The sequence below is a fragment of the Cupressus sempervirens genome, chromosome 11, assembly GCF_028749045.1.
Source record: "Cupressus sempervirens isolate cs-2001-9-10 chromosome 11, ASM2874904v1, whole genome shotgun sequence".
NCBI lineage: Eukaryota > Viridiplantae > Streptophyta > Pinopsida > Cupressales > Cupressaceae > Cupressus > Cupressus sempervirens.
Genome location: NC_143128.1, coordinates 861,094,267 through 861,114,092, shown reverse-complemented (window position 1 = coordinate 861,114,092; position 19,826 = coordinate 861,094,267). Strand labels below are relative to the sequence as shown.

The 19,826-nt window shown below is 35.0% G+C and overlaps 1 protein-coding gene across 1 annotated transcript in view; it reads left to right on the top strand.

Moving 5' to 3' along the window:
- Positions 1-19,826, top strand: part of FKGP (L-fucokinase/GDP-L-fucose pyrophosphorylase) — a 269,199-nt gene that overhangs the window by 216,671 nt on the left and 32,702 nt on the right. Inside the window, exon 4 of the mRNA XM_089808630.1 lies at positions 12,715-12,841. Within this exon, the coding sequence (XP_089664756.1) occupies positions 12,715-12,841 (127 nt within the window). The remainder of the gene's footprint in view (positions 1-12,714; positions 12,842-19,826) is intronic.

Here is a 19,826-nt window from a genome sequence, read left to right as displayed (position 1 = left end):
TGATCAGTCATGTCTTTTGGAGATTAAAATAGACTGGGTATATAATGGAGAACAAATTTAAAAGGAAGGGCATCAGAAAATATGATAAGAAAATATATGGAAACACTGAAAGATAATCAATAACATTAAGGTTTTATAAAATAATGTCCCTATTTTGTAAATGGAGGCACTGGGGGCATTACAATGGTATCAGAGCCATGATCCTGCCATTAAGCTGCCTTGGAGTTGCTGATTTTAACTTTGCAAAGCATAGAAGAAAATGGCATTGCAGAACGAAATAATATTGCTGGTGCATTGATTTCAAAGCATGCAATTTATGGTGATAAGTTGAAAAAAATATTATTGAAATCATATTATAAGCATTTGACTACCACGACAAAGAACAAATGAAAATCGAATGCGAAAACATCATATGCAGTCCAAGGATAATCACATAAGTTCAATATTAAGCAAGGTCTAAATTCAGAAGTCATATCGCTGACAACCAACTGGAGTACCATCTCAATACTGTGAAAACAGTATCTTTGCAGAACTGGACACCATAATTGGGAATTACAGCATATTATTTGTTGCACGAGGGTCTTTATCACAAACATAGAACTGTGTATGTAGTCATCAGACAACAGGCAAAGAGCAGAGAAATTAAAAGCATTTGGATCGGACGTGACTCTTGGAAAAACCCAATGGGAAGATATAAAAAAGTATTCAGAACCCAAGATCTGGGGGGAGCATATAAGGGGAAAACACAATTGGAATCACCTTTTAAAACATAGCCAATATATTGAGAAGACACCGGACGGAGATATTATATTACGTGCACAGTCAGCGGATCATACATGGCACCAAGAAAGATGACCACCGATCAGTATTAATCTGCAGTTATAGAAACTATAATATATAGAATTAGAGCCCTCTGTGAGTACATGTCAACAGATGAAGGGAGCGAAAAATCATTGATTATCAGATCAGGAATTCAATTGAAGAAAGGCCATACCTGTCAATTGTTAGAAGCATGACATGATTAGAAAGGAATAGAGAAACAATCAACACCGGGCAGATAGTCATCATAGCCAGTGATGCTAGAAGGATAAAAAGACACTGTTGCAAGGAATTGCACGGCCATATCCATCAAATACGAGCTGCATGCAACACTGCAGATTTCTACTTAGAAATTAGATAAGGGAAAGAAAATAAGATCAAGGAAGGAATTTGAAGGTAATTAGCAAACATCACGAAGTCTAGGAATTGAAGTATATTGCAGAGACAATTAACATGCCAATCGACTAGGACAACTTAAATAGAGGTACCCGACATTATGACAATATTTGAATGCTTGGTTTCTTTAGAGAGAAACTCAAGGTCAAACATTCGAATTAAGACATTGAGAGTTTGAACAAGAATTTATGAATATCTGGTTTCTTTAGAGAGAAACTCAGAATGAAATATGCAGCAAAGATGATTAAATACTTTAATAGAAGCCTAGTTCCTTTAGAGAGAAACTCAAGATTAAACATTCACTTAAGATGTTGGGGTTGTGAACAAGAATTCTGAATATCTGGTTTCTTTAGAGAGAAACTCAGAATGAATATCTCACTAGAGATGTTTGAAAACTTGTTGAATAGAAGTAGAGAAACTTATAGTTTCTTTAGAGAGAAACTTCTAGTTTCTATAGAGAGAACTAGAAAAATAAATGGAAAGAGCGGCAATCAAGGGAGAATTGCTAAAGACACCCTATTGTTAGCACTTTCCTACGAGGGCAATTAAGGGAGAATAGCTAGGGCACCCTATTGCAGCGGTAAGTAGGGAGAACCGTGGCAGGACACCCTATTGCTCTGTAATTAAGGGAGAACCGCTAGGGCACCCTATTGCATGAATAGTTGAGGGAGAACCACTAGGAGCACCCTATCATAGTGATAGTGAAGGGAGAATTGCTAGCAGGACACACTAATACACTATGAGTATGGGAGAACTGCTAAGGCACCCCACTACAGAGAAAATATTATAGACCTTGGGATGAGATAAAGTCTCACCTAAGCTTTATAGGGATATCCATAAAAGGCTTTAGGAAGAGATAAAGTCTCTCCTAAGGATTAATTAGAGGCCTGAGGCAAGACAAAGTCTCTCTCGGGGTACATTTGTCAGGAATCATCATGGAGCTCTAGTGCATCAAGATAAGTTCTCTCTTTAAATCGATCCTAGTAATTTTAATTGAATCTTGCAATCTTTAAATTTATATATTTATAACGATTTAATCACAAAGTTGAAATTATTTTTGCAGGACCAGAGTGAGATGCATCGATCAAATCACAAGCGGAGAATATTGAATTGCTTGAGGACAAGCAATATTGGGAAGGGTGGACTGTCATATCCCCTATTTTTCTAAATTCAATAATATAATGAGTCAAAGAAATAATAAATTTTAAAAGAAAACATAATATTATAATAATTATGTTGATAATAATAATATAATATGATAGTAGCCAAGAAGGAATAATTAACAAGAAAACATAATAATAATATTATAATATTGTCATAGTATTATAATAATATTATTAAATATATTATGATAATATTATAATAATATCAAGAAGGAATATCATTATAAAGATGATTATAATAAAATATAATATTATTAAAAAGGTGATATAAGATAATGTTAATCAAACATAATTAATCAAAGGTAAAATATGATTATAATTATTAATAATTATAAATATAATTATAGTTGAACAATTATTAAACTAATATTAATAATTGCTTCTGATCGGTCATGTCTTTTGGAGATTAAAATAGATTGGGTATATAATGGAGAACAAATTTAAAAGGAAGGGCATCAGAAAATATGATAAGAAAATATATGGAAACACTAAAAGATAATCAATAACATTAAGGTTTTTAAAAATAATGTCCCTATTTTCTAAATGGAGGAACTGGGGACATTACATATGAACCCCACTATGATCACCACACTAGGTGATTCCTCCGGTTGCTCCTTAGTCCGTTCCCTGACGAGTTTTCTTATTCTCTGCCATCATTCAGCTTCGGCACACACAATTTGTAATTCATCGATTTCTTCCCTCAAATTCCTATTCTTATTTAAAAGATTGGGCATTTGACATATACCATTATAAAACAAAACAAAACAGAACACTATTTTATTTATTTATTCTATATACATCATGTGTCGACCTATGCGACAATTACAAATTTTTGAGTGCTCTTTACACCACAACGCAACATCTCATGGTTCAATTTTCTAACGCCGTGCGTCTCTCTCAGAATTTCTTCAGGGTCTCTTGACGACACTCCTTGCATTCTACTTCCTCCCTGCGTCTCTTCTGTGCTACGTAGGCTTGTGCGATTAGACGGGGAGGTTGGTCTAAAAATTTGTTCGTGGTTGGGCTTGCGTGCATAACATCCCACACATTGTCTGGCGTAACCCTGTTCTTCGTGGTTTCTTGCTGTATGAAGGTTTCAAGGTCTTTGTGGTACAAAAGGTGAAAGTTTTGTGCTGCCTCGTGCTCTCCTTCAAAAATTTATGTTTCACTGTCGTCATTCGTCTTCCAATTGTCTTGTACTGTTATTCCCATTTATCTTCATCCTTCCATCCTACTCCGAATTCAAACTAGTGAAGGCGCCAAATGTTCAGCCCATAGGTGAACAGGAAAGAAACATATAATCAATGCAAAATAATATTCATTTATCAAATGCTTTCCATACACAACAATGATATTTCCTACAATGATAATGTTGCCAAAATACGTAAGTGTTCATGACATTTATAATGTTCGAAATGGTGCCAATGAAATGACACAACCGTGTCTGCATTGGTAACTGTCTAACTACCACTTTTGCCATACAAAAATAGGCTTTCACTTGGGCGAGAGCCCACCGACAATTCTTACGTAGCTGCTTCCGGAGGGCTGTCGAGATTCCCTCACCTCCACCGCCGGCAAGCGCATGCCATGACCTTTCTTTCCAAGTGACTAAGTAGCCTAAGCAGATAGTAAGTTGCTTTGCAGCTAGGCGGAAGGCCACAAGTCTTTGTTGGGGTAAACGCTGGATTACCCAAAATTACCCAAACTGCACTGCCTCTCCAACTACCTCAAATCGACTGCCAAAGTCCACTATAAATTCAACAACTATGGGGTTTCCATAAGGGATCTCTGGTTTGGTACAATCTTGAAACTGGGTCAATGGTTTTAGATCAAAATATTGCTTCTTCTCAACATATCATGAATCAGAATATGTCAGCACCAGATGATAACAACAATTTTCTTGATTTGCCAAGAAAATATCAATCTTTCTCACCAAAATGACAATGAATTGCCCTCAAATTTTTGCCTTGCCCACCAAGCAATATTGCCAATAAACTGCCTAATCTCCATTGGAAATCTAGAGGACTATAAATTTGCCCAGCATTAAAGCTGGATTATTACAATGGAAAAGTAATGGATTGCACAATGTTTCATAAATCTTTATCGACCACAATCTAACATTGTGTTTGGGGAGTTCATTATTGAATTTCTTTCAAGACGACCTTCAATACAGCCTACAAAATAAGCACAGGCTACATAAAAAACACAGGGGAAACAGCAGTAGAGGTAACAGTAGCATCTATTGATTCACCACCATTAGCGAAAAGTTCAACTACTGAGACATTTCGATGAAGAAGCAAGACTTGAAGCTTAGGTAAATCTCCAGAGTGCCAAAGCTGAATTTGAATCAAGGAAACTTGAGGTAAATTGTGCATTCTTTTTCCAATTCATTTGTCACTCAAATTCTGAGCATTAGTTTTCCATGGTTGCCATAGTTTTAGGCATATGTGCCCACTTCCGTGAAGATAACAATGACTACCTATACCCATGTACATTGACGTTAGAGTAGATGGAGTAAGGAATAAAAGCAACATACTATGTTATGTTCATAGTGCAAATGTATTGGATTTCTCAATACAGAAATTCACAGTAACATCCATTTTTCACTTGAACAAGAGGAGATGAATGGAGATCAGCAACAAAAGCACAGCATGGCAGAGCAACACCTGAAGACTACAAGAGCATGCAGAGAGAGTGAAGAAGGAAGGGACCTATTCCTTGTATACTCTTCCCACTTGCAATGGCCGCTTCTCATCTTGTCGATCGTGACAACACTAAAAATAATTGAATTCCAACAATCATGAAGCCCTGTCTGCTATACTCTTGCGCCCTGCCCAGGTGCAAGCGCTAGTGTTATGACTTGTTCGTGCCTTTGCGAATAACTTCTTGGTTTATGTTGTCACGTCTATTCTAAGCAATTAAAAATTCGAGAACCCTCCCATGTTACCTATAGTCTTCATTTGGCATCAAGATATATATACTTGTGGCTGCGCTAAGCATTTAGAATACTCCAGATTTATTTGTTGTTGGCTGTTTTGATTCATTAATGTTTCTTAATATGTGGATCATCATTGTGGTTTATGTCATGGTGTGATAATAATTTTGTTTTCTTCATTCTTATTATTTAATTTCAAAATATATATTATATCTATTTGTAAATACTATAATATAAAAATATTTCATTATGATAATGTAAGATTATATTATAATACTATAATATCGTATCAATTACAACATTAATATATATATTTTTTCAATTTTATACTAGTTTAATGTAATGATAATGTATGATTTATTTTATTATTAATTGCTTAAAATATATATTTACGTATTTAGTTATTGTTATATCCAATTGAGAAGGGGGACATCACAATCCACCCTTTCCCAAAAATTGCTTGTCCTTAAGCCATGTGATCTTTGGTGCAACTCCAACCCTTGATATTGGTACTTCCATGCTCCTTGTTATGCATTGCCTTGTCTCACAATGACTCCCAATGCTGTCTCACAATGAATCCCAATGACTAAACCTTGGAATTTCTTTGAGAGACTTTATCTCATCGTAGACTTCTAAAGTTATTATCTCTTCTTAGTAGTGGGGTGCCCTAGTAGTTCTCCCATAATCACAACATAGTAGGGTGCCCTACTAGCAGTTCTCCCTTGACTATTGTGATAGAGTGCCCTCAGCGGTTCTCCCTTAACTACTTGTGCAATAGGGTGCCCTTAACAATTCTCCCTCACTGATAGTACAATAGGGTGCCCTTACCATAGTTCTCCCTTAATTCTAGCTATAATGGGGGTGCCCTTCATAGTTCTCCCTCAACTACAGCTTGGGTCTCTTTTGCAATAGGGTGCCCTAGCAATTCTCCCTTAACCACAGAGCATTAGGGTGCCCTTGTAGCGGTTCTCCCTAACATACTACTGCATTAAGGTGCCCTAGCAATTCTCCCTCAATTGCAGTCTTGGGAAGGTGCTAACAATAGGGTGCCTTGGCAGTTCTCTCTAAATGACATTGTAGTAGAATAACAATTCTTCTTTTTGCCTATTGTAATAGGGTGCTCACTTGATTTTCCCTCAATTGCCACTCTTTCCTTTTATCTAAATTGAATATTAATTTCTATTAATAATCAGAAAAAATATTTACATACATATATTGTTCAATATCTATTTTGTTTCTTGAAAGTAAACCTCTCGATTATAGTTGAACTTCCTCAAAATAACAATGATTCCCTATTTTCTCGTTCTCTACTTGGATATTGTTGCGAGTCCCTTGATCACACTTTTCTTTCTTGTGTAGAGTTTCTTCCTTGTTCATTTCAAGTGTTGCTTCTATCTTATGGAGTTGACTCTTATTATCACACTTATGTCCTGGTTCCCAAGGGCCTCTACATCTAAAACATATGCCTTTCTTTAATGTGTCCTCTTGTTTTTTGGGCTTCCTTACTCGGGCATTGGTGTCCTCTACTCCGTCTTTCTTTGCAAAAATAACATTCTTTTTCTCCATGATCTTTCCTTGATTGTTTGTTTCTATGTTTTGTCCTTGCTGAAAATTCTTAGATCTTTCTTTTAAAGGGTTTGATTCTACCATTCTTGCTTTTTGAATAGCTTCTTCCAAGTTTGAGGTTCAAGTGGTTTTACAGAGTGCCTGGTTGAGTCTTTCAATCCTTCTATAAATATATGAGAGTCTCATTTGGGAAAGGTCTTGAACCACAACTAATAATTCTTGGAATTTGTGAGCTAATTCTTCCACCGTTCCAATTGGTCTGAGTTGAGTTAGTTCTTGGAAATACCATTCAATAGGTTTTGATAGTTTTTATGGTTGAGAAAATGCATAAATAAGACTTTCATTACCAAGAGTAGAAAACTTGGTTTCTAAAGATCAATAGAGTCATACTAAGGTGATAGATCTCAGGTGTTAGAAAAAGTGTGGGCACAATGTAAGATTGTAGACACCACATAGTATAGAAGTGGCCCACCTAATTGCCTTGATTGTACGATCTGCAGGAAAAATGAATACATAGAATGACAAGAACAGGAAAGAAACCACAATTGAAGATGAAGACACAACAATTGAGGATACATCAGTTGAAGCACAGTACTAGAGGAGGTAGATAAACTACTTGTAAAAGTGGGGATGGTACCTCCACCCTCACCAACCCCCTTGGAGGTAGAAGGGGAAGACAAAACTTAAATACAAATTGAGGAAATGGGACCTTCCGAGACAATTTCATTGGAGGACAAAGCATAAAGACTACTCAAGGAGTTACAAGATATGGAACATACCACCAAGGAAATTATAAAGTAGGCTAAGTGTCAGAATCTGGGGGCCATAGTTAGGGCAGCTGAATCCTTGGTAGCATTCGTGAAGGACTGCCATACAAATTGGAGGTTACTTAAGTAGAGTGGGTACAAGTAGGAGGAAATAACTAAAGATTGGACTGCCCGATGCGCCATAGCTCTAGACAAGGAACAACCACCTCTCATACACACACTTGCAGAAATGGAGGTAGCATTGGACATACTTGGAACTTCAGTAGGAAAAAGAATTGACAGGACGAGTAGAAAGGGAGTGGAAGCTATAAAATGCTGCTTTAGAAGAAAAGTGGAAGGTAGAGAAAGTTGCTCTGGAAGAAAAATGGAAGATAGAGAAAGCTGCTTTGGAAGTGAAAGCAACAACAAAGGCGAAAAAGATGGATGCATTGCATGTACTGCAAGGAGTTCATGCCAAGTAGAAGGAGGCTGCTCAATGAGATCTCCTATGTCTCCGAGCCCCAAGTCTAGGGATGTCTTCACAACCTACTTCTTGAAGTCTGATTTTCTTCCTGTAGTACAAAATAAAGTAATTTTGTAATTAGAAATAGTTAAGCTTTGTTGGGAGAGGGTAGTTAGGAAACGAGGGGATGCCTCCATTGGTTTTCCCGACCAACCAACCATTATATAAGATCTTTGGAATATTGATGATGTACTCATGTTTTTGGTAATCAATAAAGTAATAAAATTTCCTTGCCATTTTGGTATTCTGGTATTAGTAATAAATGTCATGTTGGTACAATGGAATCCATGCTATATTGTTCTGGATATTGTGCATTGATAACCATTCTACAATGAGGCTATTATTTTATCACTTAAAGCAATAAAAGAAGGCCTTTATCTAATATACAGTATTTGTGTGCAAATTGATATGTGTTGCTTTTAGCAATTGTGTTGCTCGGTCTCCTTATCAATTTGAATTTGTAGATATTGCTTTAACCACGATGGGCTGCTGTGTCTTAATTTGTGCTTACAATCTTGCACCTTCTATGATGGAGGGGATATATGATTCACAATTTTTCTATTACACGTCACTAATTCTCTTTTTTCCATGCCTTGCTCTAGAATGTAATGTCGGTCTTATATACCTTGTATAGATCTCTTGCGAAGAGTTCTGACAGTTGCATCAGAGGCAAATTATAATAAATTGCACCTTTTAAGACGAAGGGTATTGGTAATCAATGATTTATCTATAGGTCACACCCCAATCTAGGATTAGTTATATGCTCTAATTTGCCCTACCACCTGTCTATTGATTTGTATGATCTTATTCGATATATTATATCTATTTGTAAATACTGTAATATAATAATATTTAACTATGGTAATGTAAGATTAAATTACAATAATTTAATATTGTATTAATTACAGCATATATATACATACATACATACATATATATATAATTTTATAGTAGCTTAAAGTAAGGATAATGTATAATTTATTATGATTTATTTGATTATCAATTTCATAAAATATATATTTATGTATTTAGTTATTGTTATATCCAATTGAGAAGGGGGACATCACCTAGTTCTTTATAAGGAAGTGTTTGCAACGTGTTTGGTATATTCAAATGTTTAATTGAATTTTATAAATGATTCATTTACTTTGAGGTGTGAACTTCTGAGTATAAAAATCATTGGAATTAAAGGTGTGGACAAAAACCCATCCCTTCCTGTGGAGTGTTTGCAAGGCAACATACAATATTGGGCAAATTTTTTTCAGCCTTCTTTGGAGACAAATTTGGTCAACTATTGAGAAATAAATATGGACGTTTTACCAGGTTTGAGCAAGGGTTCAAGATGTTACAAGTGTGGTTGTCGTTACACCAAAAGATTGACCTTTCGATGCTCAATTCAACCGCTAGATTTATAGAATCCATAGTAGGCAGTCCCTTTTTACGAGTCCTGAGGGGCACACTGACCATTTTGCTGACAATATCCCCCGTAGTGTTACCCGAGGGGATTTGAACTTGTAACCTAGCTTTGATACCACTTGTTACAAGTGTTGTTGCCATTGCACCAAAAGATGGACCTTTCAATGACCAATACAACCACTAGACTTATAGAATCCATAAGAGGTGGTTAGTCCCTTGTCATCAATCCCGAGGGGACCGCTGACCATTTTGCCAACAAGAGGCATTTTATTTCATGTCTGAAACTAGGGTTGTATTTCCCAAAGTTCAAAGAATTCATGCCAAACCCGATTTGGATGGGGCAAAAATTTGTTGCAGGTTTTTGGCACTGTTTTGGATCTGGCTTGGAGATAAATTTGGCAGGGTTCACATCAGCACTTGGATGTTAGGGCTTGGAACATTAAAATGAAGGATGAGTTAGTCTCAATTTTGGATTGGACATTTTGATGTAAAGTTTATGCAGTTCGCCTAGGTTTTTATTCATTGTCTAAGGTTCCTTTAACCCTGATTTGTAACAGCATTTAAAGCAGATCTGAGAGCCACATTTGGAGTGGCATTTCTGGTGCATTTTGATCACTTTACATTAGGGTTTCATGCCCTAAACTTACACTAATCCTAGGAGGACGGGTTCATCATTTGTTATGCAGTTTTCCATGATTTGGTATGTTTAAAAACTTTAAAACTATTTATTTTGGGACTGCAGCATTTATGGGCATGATTGCCATGTTTTGCCCATGTTTGGATGTACTTTAAGACTTCTATATTCTGGTTTATGACAGCAGAGTTATCTCCTAAATGTCAGTCTTGTCGTGTGCATTCTTCTTCATACATTGTGTATCTCATGTTGTATTCCACCTCTAATATTGGGCAATCCTTTTGGCATAATAATTTGATGGGTTTTGATATTATATATTGGCTGTTATAAGTGTGATCAGTCTGAAAGTAGTAAATTATTGTCATATCCCCTTGTTTAAACCCTAACTGCATAATCCATGTTTTTGAAATAGAATCTAACAATAAATAATAATTAAATAATAGAATCTTATTAGATAAAGAATAATAATAAAATAGAATTTAAGAAATAAAATTAATAAAATCTATTAATATATTTAATAAATAAATAAATAACAAGTAACAAATAATATAAATCTAATGGAATATATATAATATTCTCGTCTAATATATATTTATTATACTTACTAAATATTGTCATAATATAATATAATATATATATATATATTTCATTTGATATGTTAATCCTGAAACTTCTTATATATATTGAATATATTTCAAGAAATAATGGAATTTAAGTCTCTGATTGGGAAGTCCGACCAAGGAGTGTCAAGACCTTTCTCACACAGACATACAAAGGGAGTTGAATCTGGATTCAGCAGGGGAGGTGGAAAAAGAAAGAGCAGCGGATGAAAAGATAAGAATAGAGCCACCCATTAGTAGAGCACGGCACATGAATACCAGCAAACGAGAGACTGGAAGACAGAGTGTTGAAAAGGATAAGCAATCAACAAGTTAGGAGAAGACGATATATAATGAGTTTGATATGAATAACATATCCAATGATGGGTGATGACTTTGTTGATCATGGCTTCCTGTCCAGTTATCACAAAGTGAAAAAGGAAGACTCTCCTATGTGTGGGCATGAGTGTATCCTTCAGCGGTGAAACTGCAAATCATTCTGTATAAAACAATCATGAGAGTCTTAAGAGAAAACAGTGAGAAACAGCTGTTGGAAGGAGAATAATTTGTGGCTGTGGTTGCAAGTAAGAGTTTTTGGGTTGCAAGAAAGGTTCAATTCATATTGTGGCTAGGAGTCCCTGAAATCATATTGTGGCACATTCAGATGATACTATTTGCAGCAGTGATTCATTGTAATTGCTGTCATCAAGCAATCTTTTATTGGTTTGGCCAGTGGTCAGGTGCGTGGAATATCTGTTCTTATTTTCTACCTCATATCCTTTGTAGATTGCTCGAGTTGAGCAGCAGCCTCATTGCCTTATGCACATAATTACAAATGCTAAAATCAGAAACAGAGATCAAATCATTACTCAGGACAGGTCCTCTATCCTTTCATAGAAAAATCTACAACCATTTCACTGTGTAGTTACTCTGAGTGTCAGAATTCATTCATTCATAGCCTATTCTAAGTCATCAATATTGAACAGAAGCTTAGAGGATTCCCTTTTGAGAGCAGTAATGAAGTGGTCAGCACTGAATAGCAGAATAAGAAGACAACCAAATAATAATAAAAGACATGATTGCAGAGATATTGAGGGAAGGAAAATTCTGAGATACATGAATATATACCGTAAACAGCATATCAGATTTATATATGGACTAAAGACAAGAGATATCTCATTCATTGTAACTCTTCATTCATGAAACACAATTTAAGAATGCAGTGAGATTACTTACAAGTAGAAATAGCAGCAAGAAACATCAGCAATTTCCATAAAACAATAACAGCAGTTAAAGGTTGAAAAACAGGTGCATTGATTATAAGAAGAATACAAATTAATCCTCCTTTACTTTTTTGGGATCAACATTGTATGGGAATTGATATTCAATTGTAGCAGTGAACAAGATTTGGGGATATAGCAACAAATAAAGTCAAAGCATATAACCGATTAGGAATAACCTATCATAGGAAACTGGAATTTCTTATTTGAGCCAGTGTATAAAACTTGCAGATCACCATCCATAGTTGAAGTAAGAAATTAGAAGGAAACAGCAAGGACAAAATAAGGATTGATTTCAAGTGGGGACATTACAATCAGAAAAATCAGAAATTAGGATGGAAATAAAAAATATTCTATTTGGGGATAATACACCTTTTGGCATTTAGCTATGCATTTCTGAATATTCATATGATATAAATTAAATCTTGATGGATAGAAACCGTTGCCTACATGAAAGCCATTTAGACTAAGCAAACCAAAAATTGGTAATCATCAATTATGCAGTTTCATTTTAGATTTCTGATTAATCACTGATTAGAATTTCATGGTTAACAAAATGTTGGAATTTCAGATTGATGCATGTTTAAATTGACATTTAGCATTCTAAGTTTTCACCAATTCATGGAAAATTGTGCAGCTCAGCTTGTATGAGGACTTGGCAGGGGCATGGGTATCTTTAAAACATGGATGGCTGAAGACACGCCCATTTGGAATGGATTTGGTGAATGCTCTTGGAGGCCAAAAGCTCTTTACCTATTGTGCACGTAAGTAATAGAGTTTTATTATACATATGAACAACATTACCTCTTTTACATTTTTGGTTTTCTTAATCATTGTAGATAGAGAAATCATGGATCATCATTACATTGATTCTGAAGTATATGCATGATTCAATATGAATTGTGGTTAATTGTTTTGATTGGTAAGTTTGTTATACTCAATCTAAAACTTGATTGTGTTGCATAAGAACTTTTGTCCTCGGTAAATCTATCATTAATGGGTCAATTGTATATCAAAATTAGAAATAGTTCTTCCCACTCATGTGACGAGATTGTCATGCTGAAATACGAAAAAAATGTATTGACAAACTTTGTAGCTTATCCACAAACTTTAATTTTAACTTATTAAACTATAGTTAATAACTTATTTTTATAATTTAAATAAGTATCAATAGTATTGTTTTTTAACTACTTCTGTCTGTGGGTTTTGGGGCCTCTTCTAATCTGCTTTACCCTAATAAAAAACTACCTCTGTTCACAAGGATCCCAAGGTTGACACTAATTCAAATGAAATATCAAAGGTATTAAGGCTTTCTTTGGAGGAAGGATGTATAAAGATGAACTTTGATGAGAGCTTTATAGGTAAGGTAGGGCAATATGGTGTTGGTTGTATCTTTAAAAATCGTAAGAGTGAGAAGATTAGAAGATTTTTCATTAAGCTTTTAGTGGGTACCAACAAAAAAATAATTATTGAAAATCTAAAAAATAATTATTGAAGGGGACTCTTTTCTAATGTTCAATGCAATTCGAAATGGAAGGTTTAGGAATTGGAAACATATCAATGTAGTGCAAAGCTGTATGGAGTTGTCAAAAAAGTTTGTAGAGATTTTTGTTTTCCAAGTATATCGTGAAGCAATCAAGGAGGCAGGTTCTTTGGACAACTTGGTGATGGACATAGAGAGTATGATGGTGGTGATAGAGTGCTCTCTCATATAAGAGGAGTAAAATATTGATTTGCATAACCAAGGTGATCCTTCAACACTTTATGGTTTACATTGCTAAGCTTAACGATTGGCATCTTGTTGAAGGCATTTCATGTGTACTCTATTATCAATAGTGATAATGAATGATTGTGGACTATGGGTTGTCAACAACTTTCATAGGGGTAGGGCATTGTGCAAAAGAAGCATGCATATTATGGTGTGTAATGTCACCTTCCTAATTTGCCCTAAATCACAATTGTAGAAAATTAGGGTTAGAGTTACAACTTACCAAGTAAATTCTTATTTAGATATTTTGATCTTGGATTTGAATCTTGAAATCATAAGTAACGAATATACATGCACACACACATATTCAATTATTAGAGTTTGATAAGATCACATCCTAATCATGAATTATCAACAATATTCCATAAGCATATTAGAGATTGGAGGAAACCTTATAGGTCCACCTGAAGCCATTTCTACACTAAGCCCAAGAGTGTATGTTTGCCAGAGTTCTCTTTGCTTACTTAATGGTTTTCATGTACTTTCTTTTCCTATCAATTTCTCATCCACATGAAGACTCTTTCCATCTTGCGGAGTTGAGTGAAGTTCGTAAGAGGGCTTCTAAGGCCTATGTAAGTGCCTTTTTGTCCCAAGGAGCTAGTTTATGGTAAACTCTAGGATGATCTCTTAGATGACCCTCTTATACCTTGATGTTATAGCTCAGGACCTTCCAATGAGATGGGTTGCAGACAGTCAAGCATATCCTATACTCTATCATGAATATTTACTTAAGCATTATCTATTTGAGTGATGCAACAAATTGGTACTCAAATAGAGTGAGTGAAACAAATATACAAAGAGGGCTAGGAGATCTGGATGTTTGTGACGAACCACTATATGTCATAATCAATATTCATATCTTTCTTTAGATTTGAGTTGTTGAAGGTAAATACTGAATTTAATTCTATTTTGTCATGTTCTTTTGACAATTTGTGTATAAATTTACTTAATGTTCATTATTTTTAATGTGTTATTTACATATTGATATTGTTATTAACTTAGGTTGCTAAGACCTGAATTTCATCTCATACTATTGTTATGGGACAACTTTTCAAGGTGAGAGTGGCATTGGGTCAAATGGTTATTTGCAACAAATGGGGTGTATAAAAGCTTCACATTTAGAGAGGGCCCAAAATGTTGTCATGTCCCCTTTTTCTCCTCCAATAGAATTTAATAATAAATGATAAAATGGTTTAATAATAAATAAATTACAACTTATTGAAATAAATTTAATGTTAAATATAATAAGACAAATAAATGAAGTTTCTTGCACTGTTCGATTTCTGTAGCACTCAAGATCCTCAAATGAGCTCTCCACAAGGAAAATATATGTTTTTATTCAATCCTATAATCTGCTTTCTCATTGTACCGTAAGACTTCTTTGTAAATTTTCCTTCCATCGTGAAAATGCACGATGCAAGAGGTGTCATCTTTTGTAACAAATAATGAAAATTTTATTGGTTCACAGTTTAAATCATTTATGATTATTGAGGTAACATAATCATATGTGATAAACAACAATAGTTCTGCCAAGCCTGATTATTCAAACTGGTCAAGTCTCACGATAACAAATGGTAATTATTCTGTCAAATCCGATTCATATATTGGCTGTCTTATGGTAATTATTCTATCAAGTCTGCTTCATATATTGTCTTGGTATATATTGCTGATAAAATACGGATCGACCGATAAAGTTGCAAGGATATGCAAATGCAAATAGGATGCAAGACATGCAACAACAATGACCATGATATGGATGAAGGTTGATGGTATGAATTGTTATGAGAATAGTGCAATATGAGATATGTTGCAATGGTATGAATATAATTATGCAATTACATCAGGATGGATGTGACTGATGTGGCTATGCATCCATCATGTATGTATGTATGACAATTATGTTATCCATATGTATATGATGGCATGTCTAGATGGATGCATGTATGTTGATTGCATTGCATATGATATCAATGTGGTACACAACATGATGGTGATCCCATGATGATGGTTGTAGAAAACAATCATCAAGCCATCGGTCCATTAGACAGCTCACTAGCTATGGTGGTATAGACAAGTGAGGTCACTTGTACATATCATCAGAGCTATGGTGTCTACATGGTGGACAGATGCCTTGGTGATATAAGCTCCATCTATCACTAGATCAAGTCTAAGCTATAAGATAAGATAAGATAAGACAACTTTATTAATGTCCAACAAAAGACCACAGAGGGTCCATGAGACTGCTGCTATAAAGCAGGATGCTAATGCATAGGAGCACCAAATGGTTTCTGAAGAAGGAACAAAACAACAAAAATGAGAAGCCACAACCAACCAATTACTTGGGGCCAACTAGCTGCTTTGAGCAACCGAGAAGAAGTCCAGTGCCAAAGGAAAGGCCCCAGTGTGAAGCGAGATCCCAAGCTGTCTTTGCAGACCTCTGGACTTAGAGGAAGAAAAAAGTCCACTGCTAATGTAAAGGTTCTGCGAAGTCTCACAGATCTCAAAAGTCCAGTAAGAGGGTCAACAGGCATCTTGGTGCTACGAGTAGGAGAGACCGCCACAAAAAAAGAGATGACGAGCTGATCAGAGTGTGATCTTGTGGGGATATGAAAATACAAATTATTTAACAAAATGAGGTATGCTTCTTTCCTTTCATAGTTTTTTACACATTGTTTCTTCTGTCCTAATAGTGGGATATTGCAGATGTTCATTGGAATCGTGAACATAGACTTATATGATATGGCTTATTTGTGAACTATCAATTAGCATTTATTATTTAATATCTATCTTTGGCATTTGGCATTGATCAATGATGAAGTTTCGGAAATGATTTAACTCTGTATAAATCTTTAATTTTTTATACATGCATGCATACCCAAACACATCAAACCCCCCCCCCCCCCCCCCGCCCCCCGCCCCCATTCCCACACAAATAAAAATCACATCTTCATGTATCAAGTTCTCATACCCACGTCTGCATCCAGATTCAATTTCATAAACAATGTTTATATATACTACAATTGCTTGGGAGATGGAAAAATGCTGAAAATGACAGATCTGATATAATATCAGGCTGTCAATCTGAAGATAAATTCCTTTGAATGCTCATCAATCTCTATGAATCAATCATATAACTTTGTGTTCTTGTGCCACCTACTTCAATATTCCTTGGCAATTGTGTGGATGAAATGTTCGCCAAATATACTTGATTGATTGGACAATGTCTTTACACTTAATTGGTGAAAGGGTGATCACCTTTCATAAGACTTGAGTTTCCACTTTCCATTGTTGTAATAACCCACACCTTTACTTTTCTAGAATTTTAGATTTTCCCTTTACTTCTCAATGATTTACTATTCAGACATTTTGTCAAGCAGTTTGCAAGCATATTTCAGGTTAACAGAATTTTGAATAGTTCGAAAAATGCACATTCATACCATAACAATACAAACTGGTTATCTATACTAAACATATGATTCTAAACTTTGCAATGGAAATATTTATTATGTATAATGCTCAAATCTGAAAAGCTACAATAACCTCGATCAATTAAAAGAGTAATGGGGACCTGGTTTGCTGAATAAGAATGGTATGTTGTAACTCTTCCACCACCAAATATAAATATGCATTAGTCTCCAAGAAATTCCTGATACAGGTGCACAACTGCTACTTGTAAGATTACACCATATAGAATGCATAGAAGGATGTTATAGTTTCAACCATAGATAGAAATGTTTGTGTTCTTGTGCCACCTACTTCGATATTCCTTGGCAATTGTGCGGATGAAATGTTTGCCAAATATACTTGATTGATTGGATAATGTCTTTACACTTAATTGGTGAAAGGGTCATCACCTTTCATAAGACTTGAGTTTCCACTTTCCGTTGTTGTAATAACCCACATCTTTACTTTTCTAGAATTTTAGCTTTTCCCTTTAGTTCTCAATGATTTACTATTCAGGCATTGTGTCAAACAGTTTGCAAGCATATTTCAGGTTAACAGAATTTTAAATAGTTTGAAAAATGCACATTCATACCATAACAATACAAGCTGGACTTATATGCTAAACATATGATTCTAAGCTTTGCAATGGAAATATTTATTAAGTATAATGCTCAAATCTGAAAAGCAATAATAGCCTCGATCAATTAAATAAGTAATGGGAACCTGATTTGCTGAATAAGAATGGTATGTTGTAACTCTTCCACCACCATATATAAATATGCATTAGTCTCCAAGAAATTCCTGATACAGGTGCACAACTGCTACTTGTAAGATTACACCAAATAGAATGCATAGAAGGATGTTATAGTTTCAACCATAGATAGAAAGACTTTGATAAACTGAGCTAGGCTTCTAGAGTCTTTTTGCATCTATACTCTGGCTCAACAGAGTCAGGCTGAGTCCTAGCTGACTCGCCGACTCCCATGGCCTGGACTCTACTGTGTCAGTCAACCATTAAGTTGGTTGTGCAGTTACCTTTTGTTGTTTAACCTATTGAGTCATAAAGTTTGTGGATTTTCAAAGGGTCGTGCATCATTGACCAGACTATACCATGCATAGATGTGCATGTGAAGGGGGAAGATGAATTGCTTCCTTTCTTCCTGTTGTTTGAAGTGGTTCAGAGGCACCTTTATCAGGGTAAATCATAATTTAAACTTCGGCATAAACTTAGTATCTTTGCAAGTTATTTTGGAAGTTCATAAAGCTGTAATATATAGTGGCGAAAAAGTATTCAATTATAGGCTTGTCAATGTCTGATTTTAATTATCAGTTTGATAAAGTGATTTTCTAGTGTGTTTAGAACTTTAGAGGAGGTTTGAGAGTGTATCTCAACAGTTGTTAGTTTGGTCATCTTGGTGTGCTTTTAGAAAGGGGTTCTTAGGTGCCAACAATGTGTTTCATTTCAGTTTCAGTCTGTTATGAGCAAATTAGAATTCCATCAAACTTGCAATCAGCTACTTGGATCATCTTTGAGCCTTAGTCTTCTAGACTCTAGCTTTTATTTTTATATATGTTCTGAACTTTTGATTCCATGGATCTCATATTCTATGAATATTGTAGACATTTGATAGTGGCGCTATTTATATTTCTAATGTGTTATTTAGTTTAACTTATTTACTTTAGAAATTTGCATTTATACTTATTTGATCAATGTAAACTTGTGTGTGCATCCAAAGTAGCTTCAACTCATCTCAATTATTTTGTTTTTGATGCTAATTGCTTAACTGATGCATGAAAAAGTTATAAATCCTTAAAAATCTTTGAATTTTGCCAAGTTTTTGCCAAGTCCCCAGATGCCAAGACTGATTCCAAGTAAAAAATCAGCTTACCGAGTCCGAGTCTTTTAACTCCGCTAATGTGATCGACTAATGTCGGAGCAGCCAAGGTGTAAGAGCAATCTTGTGTCACCCAAAAATATTGTTTAGTCTTTCAATAAGGTCTATCTTTGTGCGGAGCCACTATTTCTAAAAATTTACTATTTTTAGTAAACTGTCTTCCTTGGAGGTTCACTTTAGTTATATCAGCCCACCAGTAATGTTTTATTGCAAAATCAAGCCTGATTTTGAAGATATTGATTTTTTTTGATTTTGACAGAAGGGTACATAAATGTTGAAATCAGTTTTGAATGCTTTAGAGGCTTTTAAAGGGGGTCAAACTTAGGCATGAGTGGTTCTTTGAGCACTTTGCACTATTTTCAAAATGGGGTTATAATAGCCAATTGGGTTGATAGGTGAAGAGTTATAGTCTTTGGAAGTTGCACTATTTAAAATAGAAAAATAGAATTCCTTCAAAACTCATTTGAGATCCAAAAGTTGTTAAAGGCCTATTCTAATGTAAGAAAAGATAAATAATAGAATTTTAGAGATGGTCGGCCTCAAAATTAGGGTTTAAAATTTCTAGAACCTTCATGGGTCGTTAAAAACCACCTATATAAAGAAGGCACATAGGGTTATTTGGGGTAGTTTTGATGATATATA